At 45.8% G+C, this 26,626-nt stretch overlaps 1 protein-coding gene across 1 annotated transcript in view; it reads left to right on the forward strand.

The window, feature by feature from the left end:
• PLXNA4 (plexin A4) overlaps positions 1-26,626 on the forward strand; it is a gene marked incomplete at both ends in the record, with an annotated part of 461,339 nt that overhangs the window by 358,286 nt on the left and 76,427 nt on the right. Inside the window, 3 exons of the mRNA XM_084267731.1 lie at positions 15,263-15,463; positions 23,401-23,497; positions 26,436-26,626. Coding sequence (XP_084123857.1) covers positions 15,263-15,463; positions 23,401-23,497; positions 26,436-26,626 — 489 coding nt within the window. The remainder of the gene's footprint in view (positions 1-15,262; positions 15,464-23,400; positions 23,498-26,435) is intronic.

Consider the following 26,626-nt stretch of genomic DNA (forward strand, 5'->3'; position numbering starts at 1 on the left):
AACCATCTCTGGGCACAAACCTCTTTCCCATGGGAGACAACATCTGACAGTCAGCTGCTCAGCTCAGGAGATGGTTGTGACATCTGCTGTGGAAAAGAAACATTCCTCAGCTCTGGAATGACTGGACGATATCTGCAAGGGTTATAGCCTTGTAAAACCCAAAATGTCTGGAGATCCATAGAAGAAATATAAATTTGTGTTTGTCAAGATGCAGAGAAGGACCCTGAAGCTACAGGGCATTTCTCACACTGCCAGGCAGAAATCTCTCAAATGGCACTTTGAACAAATGCTGAGTGTATCTCCCATGCTTCCCTTGAGAAACCATCTTCTCCCTGACTCATGTCTATCACTGAAATTTCCACTGCCTATTTTTTACCTTCACCTTTTGTTCTTTGTCCTGTGCTCATGCCTATTGGATATCTGGAAGATAAGCATGGTTCCTCATTGCCCATCCTGACCTCCACCCAGTTCCTGATGACATGACTTGACTGACAAGGTTGACACTACTGAGGACCATTTCTAGACTTCCCAATGCCACTTTCAATAGTGATCAAAATGTACCATCACCTTGAGTAGACCTATTTTTACTGGCTTTTCATCTCCATCTGCATTGTTCCTTTCAATCCTTTCCTCTACAAGGACTTGGATCCCCAGAGGATGATGAGGAGGAAGCGTTTGCTATCATCCAGGCATGAGTACCTGCTAAATCAGTAAATCCTAAGGAGGTACTGATGGAAAACTGTACTACCAGCATGGGATGGTTGGACCATCCCATTTGCAGTCCTTCCATGAGCCTGCTGAGCAGATTAGCATGGCCAGCTTCCAGGATCGTATGGTCTGATTGCACCAAGAGACTCTTTGCCAAGCAAACAAATATTGGTGTTACTCTGTCATACAGACTGGTGCCAGGAACTCCCTCCCTCTGTAATCATCACTGCTAGCATGCCAACCCTGCTCCCCTCCCCCACACTATGGCTTTTACCTTCTCTTTGCTGATACACCCACCTCCAGGTGATTTGAGGTTTTTTGTCCTCTCTTCACCTGTACAGCATCTTGCCACGCTGTGGGCTGAGCCTTCCCACTCTCCAGATGGCAAATGGACCTATGGGGCTGGAACCCATCACTCCTGGACCAGCTGAGAGCACTTTGAAGGGAGGCTGGCTCCCTAGTGTACTTCTAACCCCATCATTTCCTTAGCACATCCCACAGGTTTCTGGATTCCCACAGGCTTACCCACTTTTCTTTCAGGTTTTCTTCATGTGCCCTGAGAGGATCCTGGGTGGTTTTACTCTGTTTTTGTTTCCCTAATAGTACAAGCTGATGATTAATGCAGAGTGCAGGATGAGTTTGAGGCTGATCCAGTGGGATACCAGGAAGGCTTTGGCCATGACCCATGCTGTCCAGAAGGCAAAATGCTGTTTATATTTAGATAACCTGTGATCTACCATCTGGGGGAGGGGGGCTTCAAAATGCACAGTGGATACCAGTGAACAGCCAGCCCCAGACTGGGACAGGGCAACTCTCCTATCACCACCAAGAAAAACTAAACCAGGGGTGGAGAAAGGACAGAAAAGGCACATCCCATGTCACAGAGCAATGACTTCCTTCCCTGCCTCTTGTCAGATGCCTGGTGAATCAGCTCTGCCCCTACTACAGCTGAATCAACTAGTCTGGGAGCCTTGGGAAAGCCCTTGTTTGCTCCTGGTGAAGAACTCCAACACGGTCATAAAGCAAGAGTATTTATGGTTGTGGCACTGAACTCGATCAAACAGGGTTGACGATGTCTCCAGATGATTTGTGACAGAAACACTTCACCTTGGCGTATCATTTCCCTTTACAGCAGGTTTTCAAAAGCCAAGTCCACCAGCTTAAAAAATACCCAGGGACTTCTTGTTTTTTTTTAATGGGGAGCTGAAATTTTTCCTACTGGAGGCAGGAAGGGAGAGACTGAGGCAAAAAAAAAGAGACATTTTAATATTGAACTGAATTGCAGGTTTTTTTCCTAGCTCACAAAAGTGGACAGGATTAATATCATAGATAGAGGTGGATCAAGCCAAGTTTCTGGGTTTTCTTCTTAGCAATCCTGTCTCTGCTTTTGACATTTGTTGCTGACTGTAGCTAAAGTCATAGTGCTGGCACCTCAAAGCATTGCATTGTGAACTAACACACCATGAGATCAACCCTTGCTTGACACAGGTGTCAAGTAAGAGAGCTCAGACATTTTCTTCTGTAAATGGGCAAGACAGCCAAGAAGTAGGGGAGGGAAACTGAGGCACGGGGGAGTCAAACAATTGATCTGAGGGCCTCCCGGTGATAGAATCATAGAATCGTAGAATGGTCTGTGTTGGAAGGGACCCCAAGGATCACACAGTTCCAGACCTCCTGCCACAGGCAGACACCAACCTCCAGACTTGGATCTACACAAGGTTACCCAAGGCCCCAGCCAACCTGGCCTTGAACACCTCCAGGGATGGGGCATCCACCACCTCTCTGGGCAGCCTGTTCCAGACCCTCACCACTCTCTCTGTAAAAAACTTTCCCCTAATATCTAATTTAAACCTTCCTTCCTTTAGCTTTAATCCATTCCCCCTTGTCCTGCCATTGTCTGCCCTTTTAAAAAGCTTATTCCCCTCCTGTTTCTCTGCTACTTTCAAGGACTGGAAGGCTGCAATGAGGTCCCCCCACAGCCTTCTGTTCTCCAGGCTGAACAAGCCCAGCTCCTTCAGCCTCTCTTCATAGGGGAGGTGCTCCAGCCCTCTAATCATGTTTGTGACTCCTCTGAACCCTCTCCAACAGTTCTACATCTTTCTTGTACTGGGGACCCCAGCTCTGGACACAGAGATGGGGCCTCACGATGACAGCACTCATCTCTCCTGGTATCTATTGCCCAATACACTTGATTGTATCATCCATCCTGTCTTTGTACAGAACTGTGCTGATCCAGTGGGGTAGTTTTCATGCTTCTGTTTCACAGACATCTGTACAAGGCTGGGTAAGCTCAGCCAGCCTTCTTGAGTTGATGGGATAAAGGATTAAGTCTTCTCTCATGCCTTCGTCTCTAAGATGAACACTGTCTTGCTCTGGGACTTGCAAGGGTTTTAGCTTTGTGGGGGGGGGGGGGAAAGAGAGGGGGAAAAAAAAAAAGCCAAAAGCCAAAAGCAAGCCTAGATAACAAATCTGCTATCTGCTGGGTTTAAAAGATACATAATCATTTAATTACCTTGAAGGAGGTTTTCATCTTTCCCTGCTCAGCCGATTTGCGTGTTGCTTGTGTTTTCCTTCCTCCCCCAAACAAGCTTTTTATGAAAAAGGTTTTTCATCTGCTGCCTAAAAAAGAGAACAGAAGAAAAGATCTTGCACCAAAGTGTTTTATGTCGACTTGTACGTGCTAATGACAGTAAAGCCCACATAAAAGAAACAACTGCTTCAAATATTAATTTGTCAAAAGCTGTGTGAGCTGCATGCTGGTGAGCAGCTGCTGAGGAGTGGAGTGCTGCTTCACCAAGTCCTTGCTCATGCCTAGTGCTGAACGAAGAGATTTACCAGCGGCTTCTGCAGTGGAATGCAGTGATTTAGTTCTGTCCAGCAGCTTGTCCTGCTTAGGGATGGTGGTTTTGGGAGATAGGGAAGAAAGGAGAGGGAAAAAATAGAAGGTGGGGAGTGATAATGACAGCTTGTTCTGAACTGGGAGGGACCTAAGAGGAGTTTGGAGTTAAAGGGGTATAAAGATGATCCAAGGGCTGAAGCACCTCTGCTATGAAGACAGGCTGAGAGAGTTGGGGTCTGAGAGAGTTCAGTGTGAAGAAGTCTCCAGGGAGACCTTAGAGCCCCTTCCAGTACCTGAAGGGGCTACAGGGAATTGGAGAAGGACTGGTTGCAAGGGCAGGGCGTGATAGGACAAGGGATGATGGGTTTAAACTAAAAGAGGGAAGATTTAGATTAGATATAAGGAAAAAAATTCTTCCCCATGAGGGTGCTGAGGCTCTGACACAGAGTGCCCAGAGAAGCTGTGGCTGCCCCTGGATCTCTTTGGGCACCTTGGGATAATGAAGTGTGTCCTTGCCCATGGCAAGGGGTTGGAACTAGATGGGTTTTGAGGTCTCTTCCAATGTAAACCAGTCTGTGACTCTATGATATGACAATGCCCTCAATAACATGCTTCACTTTTGGTTAGCCCTGAAGTGGTCAGGCAGTTGGAGTAGATGACGTCTGTAGGTCCCTTCTAACTCACAATGTTCTGTTCTATTCTAGTCTATTCAATTTGCACATCTCCTCATTATGGCCTTTGTAGTACACTCAGCGGTGTCCTTCCCCACTCAGCTGGTTCATCTCAGTCTGACTCAGGAAGTTCTTTGGCCCCAAGGTCTCAGAAAGCAGACAGGCTTTCAGGGCCCCCAAACCAGCTTTGTACTCTTTGCAAGGTGCAGAAGAAAGGAACAGTGCCCACCTCTTCCCAAAATGCACCCTGATGGAATCACCTGGGGGGTTGCACTAGTTGGGGGGTAGAGGACCAGGTGAGCCTGGTCAACTCCTTGCTCCCTTGCATGGACAAACCTTTTGGTGATGCATCTTGAGCTGTTGCTGTGGCAACTGCTCAGTTTCCTTCCCACTCCAGTTTCCAGCCTCCCTTAACCTGGCCAAAGAGGCGGCTTCTGGAAGCATCAGCACAGGGAGGAGAGAAAACCCATCTCTGCTCAAAATAATGTCTCTCTCATTTCTCAGGGACTCTAATGATAGTTGCAGCGAGGCCAATACCAGAGCGCCGAAACCTTCCCCACTTGTCGATTATCCACTCACTTATCCTGGCACCTGTCTATCATTAAGAGGAGGGTGTGAGGTGTAGTTTCTATGGCAACTGCAGGCAGTCTGCTGCCTTCAAGTGCTGTGAGCAGGCGGGGGGACCGGCAGGAGAGATGAGGGGATCAGGAGCAGCTCTAGACAGGCAGCTGCTGTGGGCATCAGCAGCCACCCCATGCAGATGCGATCTGGCGTAGCGATGCATCCATTTCACGGCACCTGCTTTTAAGCAGCATGGGGGTTTGGTGTTTATCATCTATTTAGCTCTTAGAAGTGTTTCCAAGCACGTGTGATGAAGTTCAGTCTTGTCGGCATCCTGTCCAGGGGGAGGCAGGGGTAATCTGGGAGGAGGCTGTAGCTGATGGTTTGGATCCAGCTGTGACTCGGATCCTTGGGTGGTTTGGCATTTACAGGCTGTGGCATTTCAGCCCCCATTCATTGTTACAGCCCTTTCCCAGAAATGGAGATGTGTAGTGGGTACATCATCTTCAGAGGGGGTGCTTCAGATAATAATAAGAGGAAATTAAACAGAGAAATTGGACGCCAGGCAGAAAGCTTTCCTCTTGTTCATGGAGGCCTGTTAGAGCACGAAAACACTGCTCAGAGGCAGAATCAGGTAGTGTATGAGGCCATGGGTTTTATTTCAGCAGATGAGGGTTTTATTCCTGGCTCTGAGTTGGCTTGGACACGTTCACCTTTCTGTGCCCCTGTTTCTCTCACACCATCTCTTGATTCGGGTAAGCACTTTCTGTTAATAGGTGCTTGTGCAGCACGTAGTACCTGGAGCTGTGATCTCACAGTGGGGGCTGTTCACAAGAAGTCTTTGAGCATGTACAAACAAATTAGATAATTTGCTGTTGTTTGCATGTCATACCGGCTTGCACCGAGGAGAAGAAAAAGATGGAAAACCTGTGTGTGAAGTGGTTCCTTCTGCTGGTTTTGAGTACCTTTTGTCATCTCTGAGCCTTCCTGCCCCACAGTAGTCCAGCAGGCAGGGAAAAAAGATTTGTTCAAGTTCCACAGTAACTTTCAGCAGGTTTGCTGGTTACTATGATTGGGGATCTGTAGATCTGTTCCAGCACATGGCAGCTCCATCTTCTCTCTCCTTGCTGAGAGCTCCAACCAAACCCCAATGGGAACTGGGAACTGATCAAAACTGATGAAATCTGATGAAAAAAGCTCCCCCTGTGAACAGTTCATCCTGCCTACACACCTATTCATGTACTTTCTAGTAGCAACTCAGGGAGATTAGTTTGAATGGAGATTGTAAGAAGCATCTGACACCCCGTACCATGTCCATGCTAAATGTTGCTCATAACCATTGGGCTGTTCATCTTTGTGACACAAGATTATTTATCCCACAGGACAAAGTGATCTCAGAATACAACAGGGCAATATATCCATCTGTCCCTCCCAACACAGCGTCCTCGAAATAACATCGGGAAGAACTTATATTGGTTTCATAGCCTGGCTGAGCACCATGCCATCAGGATGCCTGGAGTGCCTATTGGATTTTCTGACTATTTGGACCTCTGTTAGGACTGCTAGGATCTGTGCAGCACCTAGCAATTCAAGGGAAAAGTAGTTGGTTGAGAGGAAAGGCCATTCTTCATTTGAATTTAGCATGGGGTGGTGGCCTGATTCTGAAGCAAGTTTTTTTGTTTTTCTCTATTGCAATGGCAGCTGCTTTGACTGCTTTGGGACATGTGAACCAAGGCCATATGCTTCTCCTGGCCAAAGAGAAGCATTCTCAGGATGTAGCTGCAGATAGAGGGTAATGCTGGAATGTGTCTTCTGCCCCGTTTGGGCCATCTCCAGGAGGCTGAGCCCAGACCCTCCTTCCTTGCCTTGTCTTTGCTCATGAGTCCGTTTGCTTTGGCTTGGATATTATCTCATGCTGTCATGGATCTCACTAAGTGGGAGGGTGATGAGACACAGTATCATTGTCCCGATCTTCCCATTGTGGAAGCCAAAGTTTTATGACTTTCTGGGCTTCTGTCCTGGTTTCTAAAGGAAGCAGGACTGTGTCAAAGTGGCCTGCATATGCTTCTCTGTTCCATCTGTTACTCTGTCTCCGCTGGTGACTTCTGAACTCATTGACCGTTCTTGGTCATTCTTAGCTGGGCCAAAGTCTGGGGCTCTCAAAGGTAGCAAGTTCCTACTAGCTTTATAAAATTGGGCAGCTTTAGAGGAGAAATAGACTTTCACCCCTCTCTTAGGACATGCTTGGGCCCAGTCCTTGCTAGACACCAGAAGTCCCCATCTGAGAGTGCTGTCATGACAGTCCCTGTCACTTCTGAGGGGATGTTGGCTGGAGTATGTCCCTTAGACATGCAATAGCCATTTGTGGGCACAAAGGTATAGGAAACAGCTTTGTTGGGGAGTAACGTGTCAGTGTCACTGGTCCCTACGCAGATGAACAGGAACAGGTACTATTGCAGTGCTCAAACTCTGCAGCCTCATTGAGCTGCTGGGCTGCTATGCATGGATACACAGTACTTTGATATACATGAAAGGTCTTGTGAACTTCAGATGGAAGTCCTAACAGAAGGACAGAGGGAAAGGGATTTAGATGTATATAACAATAATAATAATTAGAGAAGAAATTAATTACTGATTTATAAGCTACCTCTGCTCTGTCCTGTGCTTCCCATGGCTTTGCACAATCCAGTTTTACTATGTGTGTTATTCAAAAGGGCTGTACTACATAACCAGGGCTTTGCTTTAACAAATGACACACACACAACCTTCCTCAATGCACACATTTATATTTATTATGATTTCATAGCCAGGCAGCTAGGAAACACCAGAACTGAGACTGCTTACCTGTCTCCAGTAGCCCCTCTCCTTTGAGCAGATGTACCTAACAGCACATCATCTACCATTTTTTCCCTTCCTCCAGTGACCAGAAGGCTCCTGCTCTCCAGATCATTACTTCTCCTTCTGTGAGTGTGTCAAAGCAGCAAAGGGCTGAAAGAGAGCTAACATTGCATCTCTATTTAAAAAGGATAAATGTGGTACTTGGATAATTATGGCAGCCTGACCTTGATCCTTTTGTAATAATGGACCAGCTGAGAAAGACTCTATTAATAAAGAATTAAAGAAGGGTAAAATCATTAATGTTGATCAGCAGAGATATGTGGACTGACTTCAGAGGCAGAACAGTCCTAGGTCGGGGTCCAGCTCTCAGCAGACCCAGGTCATTTCCCAGAACTGCTTGCGTGGCCTTGGGGGAGTCACTTTGCTCCCCATCAGCAGTGAGCCATGCAAGAGGAGGTTAGTTATTGTCATTTAGCTTCTGCTTTTTGAGTCTCCAAAATGACCAGCATCTCTAGCCTTTGCAGCACTGAAGCAGGGACCCAAGAGGCCATGGCAACTGAGTTAATGATCTGCTATTGATCTGTTGGTCTCCCTTTCTCACAGTGTGATGCCTGCACACTAATCTGGGCGAGCCACAAGTGAGGTACATACCTTCTAGGGTTCACACAACTTAAACAGGACCAAATCTCTTCCACCAGTCCCCAGGCACCAGAAGGATTTACAATACCTGAGAAAAGAGAGCTGGTACGTGCTCCTGAGTGCATGGAAGACTCTAAACTAGAAAGGAGCCACCAGAAGTGACAGCAATGCAAGGACTCAATTATTCCTTTGTTGTCTCTGCAGATGTTTACACTTCCCATAAATCCTGTTCCTTTTCCTCATCAGCTGCCTTTAAAGTTCTGAGCATTTTCTTCACGTATTATTACTTTTGCTGTGGCAATAAATAAGCACACCATCATTCAGGCTAACAACATTGTAAACTTAAGAAGTGCAGATAAAATATATGGTGCATTAAGAAATTCTTTGACCGGGTGAGCTTTTTTGTAGCTGGTTTGATTGCTGCTGGTGCCGATGTAAATTTGGGGGAAGTATATCCAGAAATTTATGGAGCTTGGACTCCTGCCAACAAAGCATTGACCTGATTCCACTTTATAACCTAATAATGTTCCCTAGCACTGTTCATGTAAATTTTAAATATAATTTTATGATGCTAAGAATTAGTGGTGTAATAATGTAAACACAACTTGGACTGTAACTCACCCCTTTCCCCTCCTGCACTGGGAATGCAAGCTCATTTCTGCTTCCTTCTCCAGATTATCCTGGGGCTGGCAGGTTGTGCAAGAGTTTAAAAGTAATTCATCCAAAGAACCAGCTTGTCAGCCCTGGAGCCTGAAGCTCCCTGCTTGCAGCAGTACAGGGTAGCTGCTGAATAAGCCTCTGATTTTTCTGGGGTGGTGTTACAGCCCTGACCTAGGGTGACCATGTTGAGGTGTGAGAGAGAAGTTCAGGCAATATATCACAGGCGGTCCCTGCTGCCTCTCATCTGTAACTGTTGTTTTCCTGCTTTTTATCCTGGTGAAATCTGATTCCTCCAAAGTCAATAGCAAAAAAACCCACTAAAATGTATTTTTTGTTGTTTGTTTGCCTGCTTTCCCTTTCCTTTTTTTCCTTCCTTCCCTGCCTTTTGTTTCTCTTTCCCTGTCCATTTTGACTTTAATATTTCAGTCTAATCTAACTAGCAGAGCATCCAGATGCTGTGGTCTAGATACTTCATAAAGACTCAATCCCTGACTCTCAAGTCTTACCCTCTTGACTTGATTACAGCACAGAGTGGGAGGGTGAGAAAGCCATAGGGGACACAGGCAAAATTGTACACTGCAGCTCAGCAGAGCATACAAATGAAAGCTGCCTTGTATTTACATAATAAGTGAGTAAATAACAGTCTGAGGATCATTTCTTGTGGGGTCCCAAAAGGGTTGTATAAGTTATGGACTCCACTTAATTTCACTTTGTGGTCACGTTCCTTCCAGTCAAGATGGCTTGGATAATGCACAAAGATGTTTGCTGAATGAGGGGATATTCAAAGAAAAGTCTTAAACCACACACCCCCCTGAAGCTGAGGATGAAGAAATGGATTTTGATGGTAGGAGGAAAGGGGATCTGGATGCTCGAATGAGTAATGGAGGAATTGGTGGTGGTTGCTATGTCCAGTCCTGAATGGAGATGACTTCTAGTCTTCTGGGAAAGGAAGGGTGAAAATCCATTGCCAGGAGTTGTGTTTATCTTGCAAATATGCCTACAATGCAGCCAGCAATAGGAGTGCTGTGGAGCAAGTGCTCAATGCTACCAGTGATCATGAGGGAGCAGTATGAAGGAAAAGTAGGAAAGGTTCCGTTCCCTCCCTTGAATGCTCTGGATGCCAAGAGTTGCACAGGGGAAGAAAAGTTAACTGGGACACCAATATGAGGTGAAGACTTTTGGTACATTGATGGGTATTAAACCTTCATGGACATTTTACCTTTTCCCATGTAGGATACCTACTACTCAAAATAGATCAGACCTATTTTCTTTGGGAAAATGGAAAAGACTTCGATGATACTTGGGCTTGTGATCCTGGCCATAAACAGTAACAGAGAGTAAAACTATGAATAAGGTTAAAAGAAAAGCCACACAATATCACAAGTCTGTGAAAGATCCCTATGTGCTTTATCCATAGGAGGGGATGATAACTGAGAATATCTGGTCAGTCTCCAGCTTTCACCAGAAAACAGCATGATGAAATCCCCATGAAATTGTAACTATATACGTATAAAGCACCATAAAGGAACCAAACTAATTAGTTCAGGGCTAAGACCACATAGCCTCAGAGAGGTTTCATCACCCACTTTAGCAGAATTTTCATGATGGCTCTCACTGGGGACTCACTTGGGTACAGCTGTGATGAGGGCCATAACACATATGTGAGAGAAAAGGAGAGAAAGGGTTCTCATATTTTTTAGATGTCATTATTTCTGCAAGCTACAGCAAAACACATTTGTAGGCATTCTACTAGGAGTTATAAATAAGGAAAATTAAACTACCATTGACCCAGTGAGTACAGCCCATTTCGTGCAGTGTTTTCACTGCAAAAGCTCTTTGACTTGATAACTGGCAAAATTCGGTGATTTGAGGTGTGCATCGCTGCTGATACAAGTAATTGGCAAAGGTGGAGGATATTATTTTAAAGAGACTGACTCATTTGAAAGCACTTAAGGAATAGAATGAAGCTATGGACACAAAATGAATCAACAAGAGCCAGCTTTCATATGCTTTGCCCTGGTACAGATTGAACTGAATTTTGCCTCCTCTAAAATCTGAAGCAGCTCTCCTTAGAGTTGGTGGAAAGTTTTACTTTATCAAATGCCAGAGAGAAAAGGGATAGGATTGTGTCCTTCCTTGGTAAGTTAGTTGCCAGTGGATGTTTTTGTTTCCATCAAGTCATGGTAGTGAAGCGGGTGTTGGTCTGTTGGTCTCTTCTCCCAGGTAACTAGAAATAGGACAGGACTAAATGGTCTCAAGTTTCATCAGCAGAGGTTTAGATTGGATATTAGGAAAAATTTCTTCACCAAAAGAGTGGCGAAGCATTGAAACAGGATGCCCAGGGAAATGGTAAAGTTGTTGTCCATAGGGGTGTTCAAAAAATGGGTAGATAAGGAGCCTCTGGACATGGTTTAGTGGTGTAGGGCTGATGATTGGATTTGATGATCTTGAAGGTCTTGTCCAACCTCGATGATTCTATGATGCTATGTGAAAACTGTACTTTTCCAACCTAGGGGATGTCCATTGAAGATGAAAGGTGAAGAGTAACTACCTGTGTTGGAAAATGTCCAAGATAACTTTTTTTAAGGATCCTTCTGCAGGGTCTGCTTTGAGCAGGCTAATGTTTTACCCTCAAATATAAAAGGCATCCAGAGCTGACTGAGTAGGGTTTGTCACAGGCTGCAAAACAAGGACTATGTTTGAATTCAAACCCAGAGCCTAGTTCAAGCTCCGAGGTTTTATGCAGTACATCACCCAATGAAATTGCCTTTCCCCCCCTCCCCGTTTCAATTAGAAAGAACATTAGGTCAATCAGATAAAGCCACATTGGGAGGATTTCCTCTTTATGGCGCTTGCCTCTTCAATTATCTATAATGAACTTCCTCACAGCACTGCAAAGCTTTTTATATGCAAACGAATCCTGTTTTGGGGCTGCTGCAATCACTGCTTGTTAATGAACTTGAAACAAGTGTTATCAGAAAGGTTACAGCACCAGTGTTGGGGGGGTACACAGGATAAAGCTAGACAAGAAAGACCTGCCTGCGGAGCTGGGATTGGCCTGCAGGTAACATAGTGGACTATCTCTAACCCCCATCCTCCAGCTCCCTTCAGAGGCTTTTGCTGGTTGATAGATGTCAAGCGAAATGCTCGCTCTTGGGAAATGGCTGCTCAGCAGCAGATAGGGCTTTCCCATCTTCCTGTCCCACTGATTCACTCTGCCAATGCATCTCTCTCAACTCCTGTATCTGGAGAGGAAAAAAAAAAATGAAGAAGATGTTGCCAAGGTCTTTTCTTAGTCCAGGAGAGAGAGAGAGAGAAATGATTCAGAGGCCTTAGGATGTGTCGGGCAGGTGAAGGGGATGATTCAGGGGGGATTGAAGCCATGCAGTCCCTATCAGTATTTTCATGTGGTATCTGCTGGCATGATCAGAATGGGATAACCTCACTCTTGTTTTCATACAGCCTTGTCCACTTCCTGGGTTTTCCTAGGTCCAAGACACCCAGGGTTATATTAGGCCTCACTTTCTTATGCTGAGTAGCTAGTTACCCTGCAGCTAGCCTTAAACCTGATCTGTCTTGATGGGGTAGGACCACTGGATTCTAGGTTAGAAAGACTTCCTAGACTGTCAAGCCTTGTCCTTTTGTCAAGATAAACATTTCTGTGACACTTGAACCGTTGTGCTTCAGCTCTAGTAGTTCCCTGGGGATGTTTCATCATGGAACAGGACAACAGCAGAGAGTGTCAAAAGAGGGTGTAGCTCCTCAAGCTCCCCTGGGAGTCAAACACAGCCACTTTCCACACTGCCTGTGTCTTGTGCATGATGGGGCATAAAGCAGTTTCCACTACTCAGATGTTTGGCTTCTTTGAGCCTTCTCACACATATCTGCTTGTTAAAGTGCTGCTCAGCACCAGACTCACCAAGACTGCAGAAAATTATGTTGGTAAAGCTCATCACTGCAATGCAGTACCACATGGGCTTGCTATTTCAAATCCTTACACCATCCAGCCAGGTTAATGTGATGGCCTATTAATCCTCAGCCCTTGGTAGCACATATTAAGCTAGACCTTGTTCCAGATCAGCTCAGACAAATTGCCACCAGACCCAAGACCATTAATCTCCACACAGCTTTGGTGACTGCTTCTCTGCCTTGGTTCTGCTGTTAGACTAGACAAAGCCAAATAAAATCCATCAGTAGCAGTTGAGTACTGTTACTATGACCCTATAAATGCAGATGACAAATCAGGTTGCTCCAAAGGACTCTTCAGTCTGGCATCCCTTCTGAGACACACCCTCCTTGTGGACTGAGGAAGGCTTCTGGACTTCACTGTAGTGATGTACTGGGCAGTTACTGGATTTTCTTCATGCCCCCAGTCACGGATCATGCTCCCAGTCACGGATCAGCTCACACCCACAGTGTGATGATTGGTGGCTCTTGTAATTCTATCCCTGGTTGGTGTAACTGCAGATGTTACACATCTAATCCATTTCTTTATCTTCCTAAGGTATTTGCTTCAGTAAGATGCTTCTACCATCTGCTTTAACAAGCTCCCAGGCTATCACAAACCATAAATTCCACTTTACAGCTTTTTTTATTCCTTTTCCCTATTTTCCAGCCATGGATCAATCATTTTCCTCCTGCCATTCCTTTCCCACATCTAAAGATTACCATTGCAAGTCTTTGTGCAAGTTCCCTGTCTCTGCTTGCACCGAATGGATCTGGCTTTAACGTTGGGCAGGACAGACTGAAATGGCATTGCTCTCTGAACTGGAGAGGGTGGTTGCACCATCACGATTCCGTGGTGCTCTACCAGAGAGCAGGCAGTGTGCCAAATACAGTGCAGAGAAGAAAAAGGGGGGGACAGGCTTTCTCTTGGCTGAAAGGACTTAAGAGATAGGACAGACAGACGTGAGTGACAGCGTGGTCTCTGCACATGGCATGCTTACGCTTTGTAGCCTGTTGTAGTGCTTTTTTAAGGGATCCCATTTAATATCAAATTGCCTTGGATTAGCCAGGCGAATGCTGCAGTAATTTCCTAAAGAGCTGATAGCTTCCTAGAATGCCTGAATTTGACAGCTTGCAATTGCCTGATTGTACCATGAAGAAACAGTGCGTTGTTTCTCCAACCACAGCTGTGCAAATTAATGAGAATTTGAATACAGCCTTCTGCATTGCAGCTTTGGGTGCCCAGATAGAGCTCTACCTGTGTGTAGGACCCACCAAGAGGCACTGGATTAGTGATTTAACATTCCATCTTTTGTGAAATGGTGGCAAGCCTTTCCAAGGCATTCACAGAATTGTAGGGGTTGGAAGGGACCTCCAGAGATCATCGAGTACAACCCACCTGCCAAAGCAGGGTCCCTAGGACAGGTCGCACAGGTCAGTGTCCAGATGGGTCCTGAATATCTCCAGAGAAGGAGACTCCACACCCACCTGGGCAGCCTGTCCCAGGGCTCCCTCACCCTCACTGGGAAAAAGTTCTTCTGCATATTGTGGCGGAACTTCCTGTGCTCCAACTTGAGGCCATTGCCCCTTGTCCTGTCCCCACAGACCACTGAGAAGAGGCTGCCCATTTCCCTCTGCCTCCCACACTTCAGTTATTTATAAACATTGATCAGATCCCCTCTCAGTCTTCTTTTCTCAAGGCTGAGCAGCCCCAGCTCACTCAGCCTTTCCTCACAGGGGAGATGCTCCAACCCCTTAATCACCTTTGTGGCCCTCTGCTGGGCTCTTTCCAAGAGATCCTTGTCTTTTTTGTACCAGGATCTCAACACACAGTTGTTTCTTGGAAGCTGGATCGATCTGTAATAAATATTCTGGCCCCTTTCTAAGCCAAAACAAACTTTTTAACAGCCTTCTGTAGTTTACAACATGTCTTGCTGGAGTTAGCTGGACCTGTGCCTTGAACAGTGGAACATTGGCTGTTAGAGAGGCAAGGAATTATGCTTAGATTTTGCTTTATTCGCTTCTCATGTCATGGCATTGCAACCAGGCTAAGTCCCTGGAGGGGACATGATTGCTTCCCTACTACCTGATAAACAGGGCAGGTATTAAAAAGGACCAAGGTAACTTCCTCGATTCCTGAAGGCTGGAAAGCCTGTAGCGCAAACAAGGGAGATAGCAAAGGATGGTCTGTAAAATAAATCCTCCCTCACCTGTTTATCTGAGCTTTCCTGGTAATGCTCCTTGAATACCCTTGTAATAGGCTGAGGCCCAGGGAGATGCAAAGGATTTGTAATCAGTGGAAGTGAAGCCTGAAGTGAGGAGGTTGAGAAGCATCAGAGGACTCCACCTGGGGCTGGGAAACCCATGTATTGGCTCAGCATGTTGTCTCCTCTCTCCCCAGGACTGTCCCCAACTGTTGCAGGCAGAGAAGATCCTGGTGCCGGTGGAAGTGGTCAAGCCGATCACGCTGAAGGCCAAGAACCTGCCCCAGCCACAGTCGGGTCAGCGAGGCTATGAGTGCATCCTGAACATCCAGGGCAATGAGCAGCGGGTGCCCGCCTTGAGATTCAACAGCTCCAGTGTGCAGTGCCAGAACACCTCGGTGAGCAAGTCTTGCATGTTTGGGAGGGGTGCAGAGGGCAAGGAGAACCACGAGTGCTTCCAGCACTGTCACAGTGGGGTCTGGGGGTGTGTCACAGCCCTTTTTACCTTATTGCCTACCTGATTTCAGCCACAGTCAAAGAAAGAGTGTCTAGTAGCTTGCAAACTGCCCTTTTTGGTCTTTAGATTGGCTAGTGTCACCACACAGTAGTTGCTCCTGACCTTGGATCCCAGCATTTGGCTGTGCTGGAGCACCTTAGCCATGACTCATAGACGTTATTTTCAGCTTAACCTGCCCAGTTCCTCACAGTGCCACAACCTTGTGTTCATCCAGTAGGGTTCCCAAAGGGACAGGTGTTCATGTCAATATTGAGATTTATCATTATTTTGGGGAGTGCAGGTGATAGGACGTAGAAACTCCCACATAAAGAGTCTGATGGATGCCAGCACGTAATAGGTCAAAAGAATCATGAGGTGTGAGTCAAACCTTCCTCCAGCCACTGACTCACCATATGACCTTTTGTTAGGCTCTTTGCCTCTGCCCACCTCTGCTTCCCCATCTGCAGCTCAGAAGCAGCAAGCTCCCTCCCTGTGTGAGTCACAACAACACCTCTAGTGTGGGGGACAAACGCTGGCCTCTGCCAGGAGCCATACAGGTGTGCAACAGTGGTCTCCTAGCACTGCTTCTCCAGAGGTTTCTCCATGAGATTCACCTCTCCCAGACATGCATTTGAGTCATTCTCATTGCTGTACTACGAGATGATTTATTACTCAAAGAGCTAATTACAGGCTGTAGCCACTTCACTGCAGCTCTGCCACTCCATGCCGGGCAGCGCTTGTTAAAATCCGTCACAACATATTCTGCTGCATTAAGCAGCATGCTGATGATTACAGACAATTCACACATTTCACGATCTGTTGCAAACAAACAGCTACCCAACAAGACTCTTGTGTTTGTTTCTTTGTTCTCCTCTCCCCCGCCCTTGATTTTTGTTACTGGTTAGTGGGCTGTGAGCATGTGGGTTTGATGTTTCACAGAAAGGGATGGCTTGAGACATTAAGAAAGCATTACACTTTTAAATAAATAAATAAATTGCAGTTTTACAATGGTGTAAAACCTGTGGCTAAAGGGGCATTAGATGGTCCTGGGCAGAATCTATGTGTCTGTACAAAAAGTCTTAGCAGGAAAGAGAGCAGCTGCCCTTTAGAGCCTTGACTTCTCTGGCACACATAGGCTTCAGTATGAGTTATCTCAGGATGGATTTAAGCATAGCTGGGCACTGACTGCCTCAGCAGTCCTGGAGGGTCCCTCTCAGCATCTGAGTCTGTGGTATCACATAGATGAACCTGGTTTTGAGAGGTGATGGATATTATTACCATGCTACCAGCCTAGAACTGGAGAAGTGGACTTCAATGAATCCCCAGCTGCATTTGGTCACACGATGCCTGACTGCTGCAACAGCACCACATTGATTTTAAAGTTGGTTTTCATGCCAGAATGAAGGCTACTCCTGAGCTGTACAGGGTGGCAAAGCTAAATCTCAGGCTAATGCAAAGGCACTCCATGACCTCATAGCTGCATGATGTCTGTAGGACAACCTGTCCCATGTTTAGTGGTGGCTCAGGTGGACCTCTCTCTTCTCCAGGGAGAGAGCTTATTTTACAATAAACTCAACTATTTTATATCCTGTTTTCTGCCTCTTCTTCCTTCTCTTTCCTTCTCTTTTCTTCCCTTTTCTTTTGGACACACTTTCACTCTCTGATTTGAGTTCTTTTCTTTCTTCTTTTTTTTTCTTTTCTTTTTCTGAGTTATTTCATTGTTGTTCAGAATTTGCCAGCCACTGAGAGAAAGAGATGTGGAAGGGAGAGCCAGACAAAAGAAAGAAACATTCACACAGATACAAACAAAAGGGAACAGAGAAGCCCCATCTCTGTTTGAGCAGGTGGCAGAGAACACACAGACAATAGGGAAGGAGTGCTGTAGATATGTCTCCATCATGATTATTTCCTTCCCTGACAGAATTAGCATTCAGTCTGGAGCCACTGTGCTACAACGAGCCTCTGCTCCGAGGGTCACCTGGCTTTAGAAACAGCCCTATGAGCTTGTTTGCAAATTGAATCAGCCCCCTTCGACAGAGCTTTTTACTCAGCAGAGTCACTGGATGAGACACTGAATGTAGCACCTGCATTGCAGGCTTGGAGAAGATCCAAAGGAGGGTGGGAGGATGTGTTGTGATGGTGTGTCCCTGAAGGGATGCTACCCTGCCAGCAGATCTTTCTGTTGGTGATGCATGCTAGACTAAGCAATCATTCTTGGCTTGTTTTCCTTCATAAGCCGCAAGATCTTCCCCCTCCCATCACACACCAGCTCAAAGGCAGCTCGTGCAGAGTAATTTCTGCAAAATGCAGGAGTTTTCCTGCTTGCACACAGGATAGGATCAGGAAAAACAATGCATTCCCTTAACTCTGGCTCTCCACTGCTTGGCCCCTCAGGATTTACACCAGGGTAGCTGAGATCAAAGCCACCTTAAGCAGGTGCTTTTCTAAGTGGGTCCAACTTCAGTTAAAGGATGCTGTAAGGACACCCAGGTGGGAGCAACCTACCTGATGGTCTGTCAGTAATGTCATACCCAGCACTAATGGTGTCTAGGTGCTCGGTCCAGTCAATAGCCAGCTCTGTCTCTACCCTGTCTTTCCTGGAGATATCTCATTTGATAACAGCAATAAGTCACTGCAGGCAGCACGCTTCGGGACAATTATTGTTCTTGTCAAGTGGTTTGAGACTCTCAGCTCTGGGCTTTGTCCTCTATCACACCACCCAAGGCACGCAATTATCACTCAGAGAGACCCTGCCTGCCATTTCTTATTGCACTTATGATACCTCTGCCGACAGTCTGGACACAGAGTGATGGGAGGAAATGAAAAGGAGGAGAGCTAAGGAGGCATATAAATAAGTAAGCAAAAACATCAGCAGGAATGGCTGAATTTGCTAGATCTATTAGGGCAGAGAGCAATCTCCCCAGGGCAAAACAGTGGGATCCCCAGGACTTGCAATCAGCCCGATATCAGCAGCCTTTGGCATGAGAAACAGGGAGATGGGTGAGACATGACACACCTAACCATTGGTTCATTGCTTTTACTTGCTTCAATGACTATACCCTCATCACTCCTTGGTGTGAGCCCACCCACTGCCTGGCCATGGCACACACAGGCACCACACACACTGATTTCTATCAGCAAAATCCCTCCTGGTAATTTGCCTCAAGCTCTTTCACTTGTGTCTTCAGACCTTCAGACCTTCAGGTCTGTGCATCATGAGACCTGAGATGGTACAGCTCAAAGTGCTGTGCAACTCAGGGATAGGAAAAGCAACTTGTTTTGTCACATCAGTGTGCTTAAGCAAAAGATCTCAGGGGTATTTGACTCTGTGGAGTGGCTCTCACAGTAGAGGGAGTGATGAGAAAAATCCCAACCAAACAGAGCCAAATGAATAAATGAGGAACTAGTCACAGAAACTGTGGGAAAACATGTTTATGGGTGGCCAAAGGAAGACAAGCACGGGGCTGTGTGATGAACATACACATCTCAATTGTTATGATGCAGCATTTTTATTTATCTACATTCAAACCCCAAACATGATGTAGTGTCGATTGTCCTGCGTGATATCCAGACACAAAAAATTCAGTTGCAGCTCTGGGAAGAAAAAAGCCCAAGGAGAAGGGATGACTGTGGATAAATTTTCTCCTATTGTTTATTGCTAATAAAAGGATGCAAATTATTTGCACAGGATCACACAAGGGGTTGGTGGCAGAGCCACATACAGGAGTCAATAGCCAGGCCCGAGCTCCTAATTACAGAAGTGGGGTTTTGTGTTGTCAGGGAAAACAGACCAGCACTGAAATGCTACTGAAATTATGTTTGTCTGCAGATGTTTCCCCACTATTGACTTAGCTGGCCCTGTGTGGAGCCAGAAGTTGGACTTGATGATCCTTATGGGTCCCTGCCAGCTCAGGAGATTCTAGGATTCTATTGGACATGTTTGAGGTACAAGGGGGAAACACCATGTAACAGCTCTTAGTTTATGGTCCTAAATGTGCCCAAGACAAACTACCAAAGGGCTTTACCCAGTGATACAACATCTCAGCAGGATGCAGCAAGAGGTCAAGCATGACTGTGGATTCACACAAGCCGCAGAGCTCCGAGGTCTGTGAAGCTGAGTTCCCTTAATGAAGGGCAACAAGAAGCCCAGAAAAAAACCCAAGGAATTTGCAGATTTCTGAAATGCAAACTATCTTTGCACTGCTAATGTTTGCATAGCTGTTGTGGAATGGATAGCTGTCATTCTTCAGCCATCATCTCTGCTGGAGGGTGGTGAACTTCAGTCGATGTGGTTATGCTATCTTGCATACACCATGTTAAACCACTGAGTACAAGGCAAAATGGACAAGTGAGGTGATGGGCTCAACCTGTGTTGCAAGAATATCTGATATTATTAAAGACTTTAAGAGACAAAGAAATGCTACTTGGGAGTTCAAAACACGCTGTGTTGTTCCTGTGAATCACAACAGCTCCTTCTAGCAGCTTTTTGTCATCTCCTGATGAGAGCCAGTCTGCCTTGCTGGAAGGGCAGCCTCTCTTTCTCAGTTTAGGCCTCTAAATTGCCTATAATTTTCTGCTTTGATTTGATTTGCATTGTGGGAATCCAAATTGGTGGACTTACGGGTCAGATTTACCCCTTTTGAACAGTTTTGCCTGTGTTGGAGAAAGTTGTGCAAAGCAACACATCCATACAAGCCCTGACAGTGTGAATGCTCTTAGCAGGAGTATCCAGGAAGCTCTGCTATTAGTCCTGGAGGTCGATACATCATCCCCTTTTTCCTTCTCTGAAATATCCATCTTATTGTTACAGCTGAGCAAATCCTTTTCAAAGACTCCTATTGAGTTCAGTGAGCTTTGAACAAGGGTCACAATGAGTTAGCGGCTCCTGTGGTCTGAAAAGGATGGAGCATTTGCTTGCTGGTACTTTGCAAAGTCCTCTGTTTGGCTGCCGTGCAGCCCATGAGCTGTCTGAGCAGGCCTTGCATGGCAGTGTAAGCATCTTCATTCCATCCCCCAGCCAGCTTCATCCTTGGAGCTCTTCCATGGGGAGCCTGTTGTTTATTCCCTTGCATCCGTTTCCAATTCTGGATCAAGTTTGCTGAGTTAATGAGTCTAGTATGTATTTGCCCCCAGTGCTGCAGACAGATAAATTCTAAAGTCCCAGCTGGTCTCCTGCAGCTGGAGCTCAGATCCTCAGTGGGATGAAAGGCTCTAGGGGACTCCAGCTACCCGTCCTGCTGCAGCCCTGTCTAGGCTCTGCTAACAGCTAAATCCCAACACACACACGGGGCTCTGCTGAGGCAGACTGTATCACTTTCTCAGGCACCTACAGATTCAACTTCTGATTTAAAGGTGACCAGTATATGCTCTTTCCCATTCCCAATTAGCATTTACAAAGTGCTGTGCAAAGCAGGCATTTGCAAAGCTCCTGAGTGGCAGAAGATTAATTATTCTCTACTTCTCCCTCTTCCTGTCTCTCCATCCTTGCTCCTAGCTCCAAAAAGCTGTGGAAAGCCAACGTTGTGAGTCCAAGCAGCTCTGCATCATCTTGCATCTTGCTGGCAGTGACACCTAGAAGTGTCATAAAAATGCTAATATTGAATGAGACTGGCGGGTACAACCCTATTGCAAAGGACTCTGCTAACCTGCAGCTGCTCTTTACCTCCATGGTAACCACAAAGCTTATACCCATTAATACCCTACAACTAGATCGTAATCACAGAGTCTTGCAGATTAGTGGTTAATTATGTTTAGTTTGTCCAAAGAGAAATTGGCACAGAGGTAATGGACAGAAATCACTTTATATGATTTAATCTGCAGTTATATGGCAATTAATGGATAGAGAAAAACCTACCTCTAAATGCTCAGAGCTTTGGCATCTCTGTCAAAAATGATGCTGAGGGGCAGGGAAACCTTTAGTAATCTCTAAAACATACCCAACAAAACCAAGCAGCTTAATTATGTTTAACCTTGTGGTGGGGAAAACATACTACTTTAAAAGGAGTGTGTCCCACTGTAGATCCCAGTACAGTGGGAAATTCCTGATCTCAGCAAGATAAATCCTCATGTCCACTGTGGTCAGTAATAATAGCAGACATTAAGTGTTTCTCTCCTTCTTCCTTTGTTCCCATTATGTCCCATCCTATTATGAGTTTTCTTGACTTTAGCTGAAGTTTTGGATGGAGGCTGCTGAGGAAAGTGACCAGTGGAATCTGACAGGCAACTGGTTGAACACTGTGTGAACTAGCTTATGATAACCCAAAATCTAGCTGAAAAAAAACCATGCTAAGCATCATGTGTCAGAGAGCTCTTCAAGTGGGGAGTGCCTCCAGAGATCAGCTTCCATTTCCTTTGTTAAGGCCAAAATCTCTACCTTGACTGGGCCTGACAAGTGTTTGTTTAAGTTTGTCCAACTCAGAAGATTTCTGTGGCTTTTTTTTTAATACATATTTGCTGGAAACTGGATACCTCCTACTCCAGCTGAAGCCTTTCTGGTTCTGAGCAGCGAAAAATAATTGCCTCCCGGGGCTTTACGTATGTAACAAACTCTATCTAATACATCCCCAAATGAGAATTGCTTGGGGTTTTGGCAGCAATATGGCATTGTTGATTCACAATCTGTTTGTGATCTTCAGCAGTCCCCAGGCCCTTTCCTGCAGCACTGGCCAGTCACTCCAATTTCATATTTGTTTCCATTGATTTCTCCTACTGAAGAACACTCGGTATTTGCTGGTATTGAATTTCACTTTGTTGATTCTGGCTTGCTTCTACAATATGTGAAGTTTGTTTTGAATTCTTAACCCTGCTTTTGGATGTTCTTGCACCCCTCTCCCAAAACAGTGACTTTCATGAAACCTGTAGTTTATCATCTGAGTCAGAAAATACTGAATAATGCCAGACCCAGGACAATGCTCCATTTAAAACACTTTCCAAGCCTTACATTGAATTATCTGACTTCTTTTTTTTTTTGGGTGGTGCAGCTTTTCCATATACCTTAGGGTGACTTCTTTTAAGTCATATTTTCCTATTTTGTTTATAGGAATCTCCTGTAGGACAGTAGCAAATACCCTACTGAAATCAAGACAAATCACATCTGCTGCTTCCCCTTTATCCACAAAGCCATTAAGCCTGTCAAAAAAGGAAATTAGATTGGGTTGACACAATTTGTTCTTGACAAATCTATGCTGGCTGATTTTTATCAACTTATCATCTTGCAGGTGCTTATAAATTGATTGTTTAATAATTTGATGTACTTTCTTTCTGGGAAGCCAAGTTAGGCTGACAGGTCTATAATTACACAGAACCTCCATTTTCCCCTTTTTTAAGGTATTTCCATAATATGCTGGTTCCCTGCCTTCTGAGGCCTCACTCAGCTTCCAAAAGTTCTCCAAAAACATCAGTAGTGTAGATCAGCTTACATATGCACTCAGCTTCTGTGGACTACACAGCAGAGATATATTTGGATGCATAATGTACACCTTAGAGGTGCACCCAAGAGCTGGCAAAATATTCTTCGAGGCTCTACTCAGCTCCCAAAAGGCAGATTGCCAAGATAAATCCTACTACAAATAAACATGCTTAAATCACATATATTCACCTAATAGCAAAGCAGGCTATTGAGAGGGGCATGGCTTGCTCTGTTGAGGACCACAACTCTGAGAACGTCCCATGGCTTTTGGGCAGGTAATGGTGATTAGGGAGGTAGCTGATAGCTCCAGTTCTCTTGTTCTCAACCTGCAGCACCACTTCTTACCTCATCCCATCCATCCCCTCCCCACCTCTGCGTACCACGTAAGTCTGAGTTTGGGGTTTTCTCTGTTTTTCCTCTGCCACTTGTAGTATTCCTACGAAGGGATGGAGATTAACAGCCTGCCAGTGGAGCTGACGGTCGTGTGGAACGGGAATTTCAACATTGACAACCCAGCACAGAACAAAGGTAAAGAGTTATTTCAACTTGTCCTTGGAAGCGGTAACCTTAGCAACGGGCCGCATCGCTCCCTACACTTAACAAAGCCGCCACCATCTCCCCGTGCTGTCTGGTGCATACTTGTTCTCTGCACTCTGCAAATTACCAATTTTTGGTGTGTGTGCTTTGTGTTTCCCCCCCCACACACACACACTTCTCTCTCTGCACCTGAGAAATGTGACTCTCCCTCCCACTTGTGCTGCTTTCACTCTTCCCTTCATCATCTTCGCCTCCTGCTTCTCCCCACGTTTTTATGTCTTGTTTTTATGCCCCTCCTTCTCCAGCTTTCTCCCCCTCTTTATGTCTCCTACAGTGATGCTCTTCAAGTTAACATGCCAGGAGATTGGTCTCTCTCTGCTCAGAGGCAATGTAGTAATGAACAGGGGAATGGAGAGGGGGAGGAGAAAGGCTCCAGCTCACCAGTGGGAAAAGTCTGAACAAAATAAAATGATAATGGCAGAGGACCAAAAACCACCTCCTGCCCAGACCCTGACTCCATTTCACTGCCACCGATGGCATAGGATTGACATGCCCCTCACAGAAGGATATTGCACGTCCAGCCACAACCCTGAGGCGGGCATTTTTGCTGGAGATGGATGGTCCACTGACATCTTGCTTCTTGTCCATCACCCTCAGTCACCCTTAGGCCTTTTCCCCAGGCAACCTCTCATCTTAGATGCTCTGTGTTTACAGCTCAGACCTGCAGACTCTCTCCTTCTCACATCACCACCTCTCAGAAGTTTCTCCCTCTCTTGCTTTACCTTCTCGTTTTTGACACTTTCCACATCTTCTCCCACTCTGCCTCTCCCCATCAGATACTCCCATGCTGAGGGATGGTTGGTGAGGTTTCCACCAACACCACGTTGAAGCTGGGAAGCAATGCAGAAGGCAACTTTTCTCCCCACAGCATGACCCCTTCCTGTACTTCTTCCCCAGTACCCATCTCTGTGATACCTTGCTCTGCTGGCTCCAGTTTCCAGTTGGTTCAAATAGATGGTCTGAATGTAAAAGGTCCTGCACCGTCCTCCCTAAAACTATGGCTCCTGAAGGTTGTATATACACAGTAGACACAAGAGGCTGGGGCTTCCACAGCCTCTCTGGGCACCCTGTGCCAGGGCTCCACCACCCTCATAGTAAAGAATTTTTTCCTAACATCTAACCTAACCCTGGTCTCTTTCAGCTTGAAGCCATTTCCCCTGTCCTATCCATATCCTTGGTGATATCACCTATCCTTGGTGAATAGTCCCTCTCTCACTTTCCTGTAGGACCCCTTTAAACATTGGTACTCTGCAACTAGGTCACCCCAGAGATTTCTCTTCTCCAGACTGAACAAGCCCAACTCTCTCAGCCGGTCTTCATATGATAATTCTATGACTTACTAGCGTAAACATAGTGGCTACGGGCAAACACAAAATCCTGGCAGGGCTTTGGACAGCGCTGCAAACAAGCAGACCTTCTTCTCTGCAAAAATGAGAGGGTGAGGCAGAGGCAGGATTAGACCCAGTGTCTCCCTAAGGGCAGCTTCACTGGGGTAGGCTGCCTTTGAGCAAACTAAATGTCACTACTTACATAGCCAGAATCTTATGGGCTTGTAGGCTGAAAGGCTAGACTAAACCAAGCCTGCCGAAGTTCTTCAAGAGACACTGATAGCATTACAAGGAGAGAAACTCAGCAAATGTAAAGAGATCTATCAGAGAAATAAGGGTTGTATCCCATGAGCCCTAGAGCACACTGTGATTGACAGCTGTTTTGCAAACTCTTCTTGCACCCAACCTGGAGAAATAAAACGTTTCTGAGCTTTTCCTTGCATTGGTCAACACTTGCTGACTTCTAGGGTGCAGGTATGAAGAGACTGCCAGAGTTTTTCAGCACACATATCCAAACCCTTTGAGCTTTGGGATTGTGTATAATAGTAGTAACTATAGACAAGACTTCAGTCACTTCCTGACACAGCAAAACAGAAGCACAAAGGGAAAATGCCTCCCACACACCTAAAAGAGAGCCCCTCCCACCCCCAAATACAGAAAAAAAGCAAGCTTGAAAGCCTCAGTTCTTCTGTCTTCATCTTCAGAGAGAAGACTTCTGCTATCAGCCTCCTGTGCAATCCAGACCTCAGTTTACACATCTGTAAAATAAGGATAAATACCATGATCTTATTCCACAGGAGGACTGCAACACTTTTAGGCTTTATTTGGAAAAAAAACTTTGACTGCTTCTAATCACTTAGCAGCCCAAGATGGAGCTAAGAGTTAATCATTGCTGGCTGAATTAGATGAGGATCAACTTAGTACTTCAAAGTGCAAAGCAAACTGAATTTTTGGAGGAGAAGAAGGATGAAAGACTGATTGTGAACCCCTGGATTCAACCTGATAGTGAACCATTGTGGATTTACTATTATCTCTCAGGAATTCTCTTAAGGGGGACACCTGAGTGATGTCACCTTAGCACCCAGTTCTGGGTAGCATCACACCAGGCAAATCCCAAGGTTTAAGCTGTGGGCAGACCAAACCTAGAAAATCATTTTAGGATGAGGAGCCGAGGCTGAGACTGGTTGTAGGTGGCACTGTATGACATTTACACGGTCTCTGAAAAAGGGACTGAGGTCGAATCACTGTGCAAGCACCTTTCCTCCCCAACCATACTGAGGACAGCATCCTTCCTTCTGCTCTCAGCTTTCAAAACTGTCTTTCATGGAGGATGAATGCTGATAAATGCATTTTATTTCAGAAGGATGTAACCATTATGTCCCATGAATATTTCCCCACCTAGAGAGGTCCCAAACTTCCTTTGGCACAAGCAGCCCAGAATACCTTCCCCTCTCTTGCTCCTCATTCTACCCTCGAACATCCCACTGCTGTCCCATGCTGTCTGCATCTCTCAAGTCCTCTCTGTTTTCCTGTCCCTGCAGTTCACCTGTACAAGTGTGGGGCCATGAGGGACAGCTGTGGACTGTGCCTGAAAGCTGACCCAGACTTCGAGTGTGGCTGGTGTGTGGGACAGAACCAGTGCACACTGAAGCAGCACTGCCCAGCCCAGGACAGCCAGTGGCTGGAGTTGTCCAGCACCAAGGGCAAGTGCACCAACCCCAAGATCACAGAT

The sequence above is a fragment of the Gallinula chloropus genome (assembly GCF_964237585.1).
Source record: "Gallinula chloropus genome assembly, chromosome: 1".
Lineage (NCBI taxonomy): Eukaryota > Metazoa > Chordata > Aves > Gruiformes > Rallidae > Gallinula > Gallinula chloropus.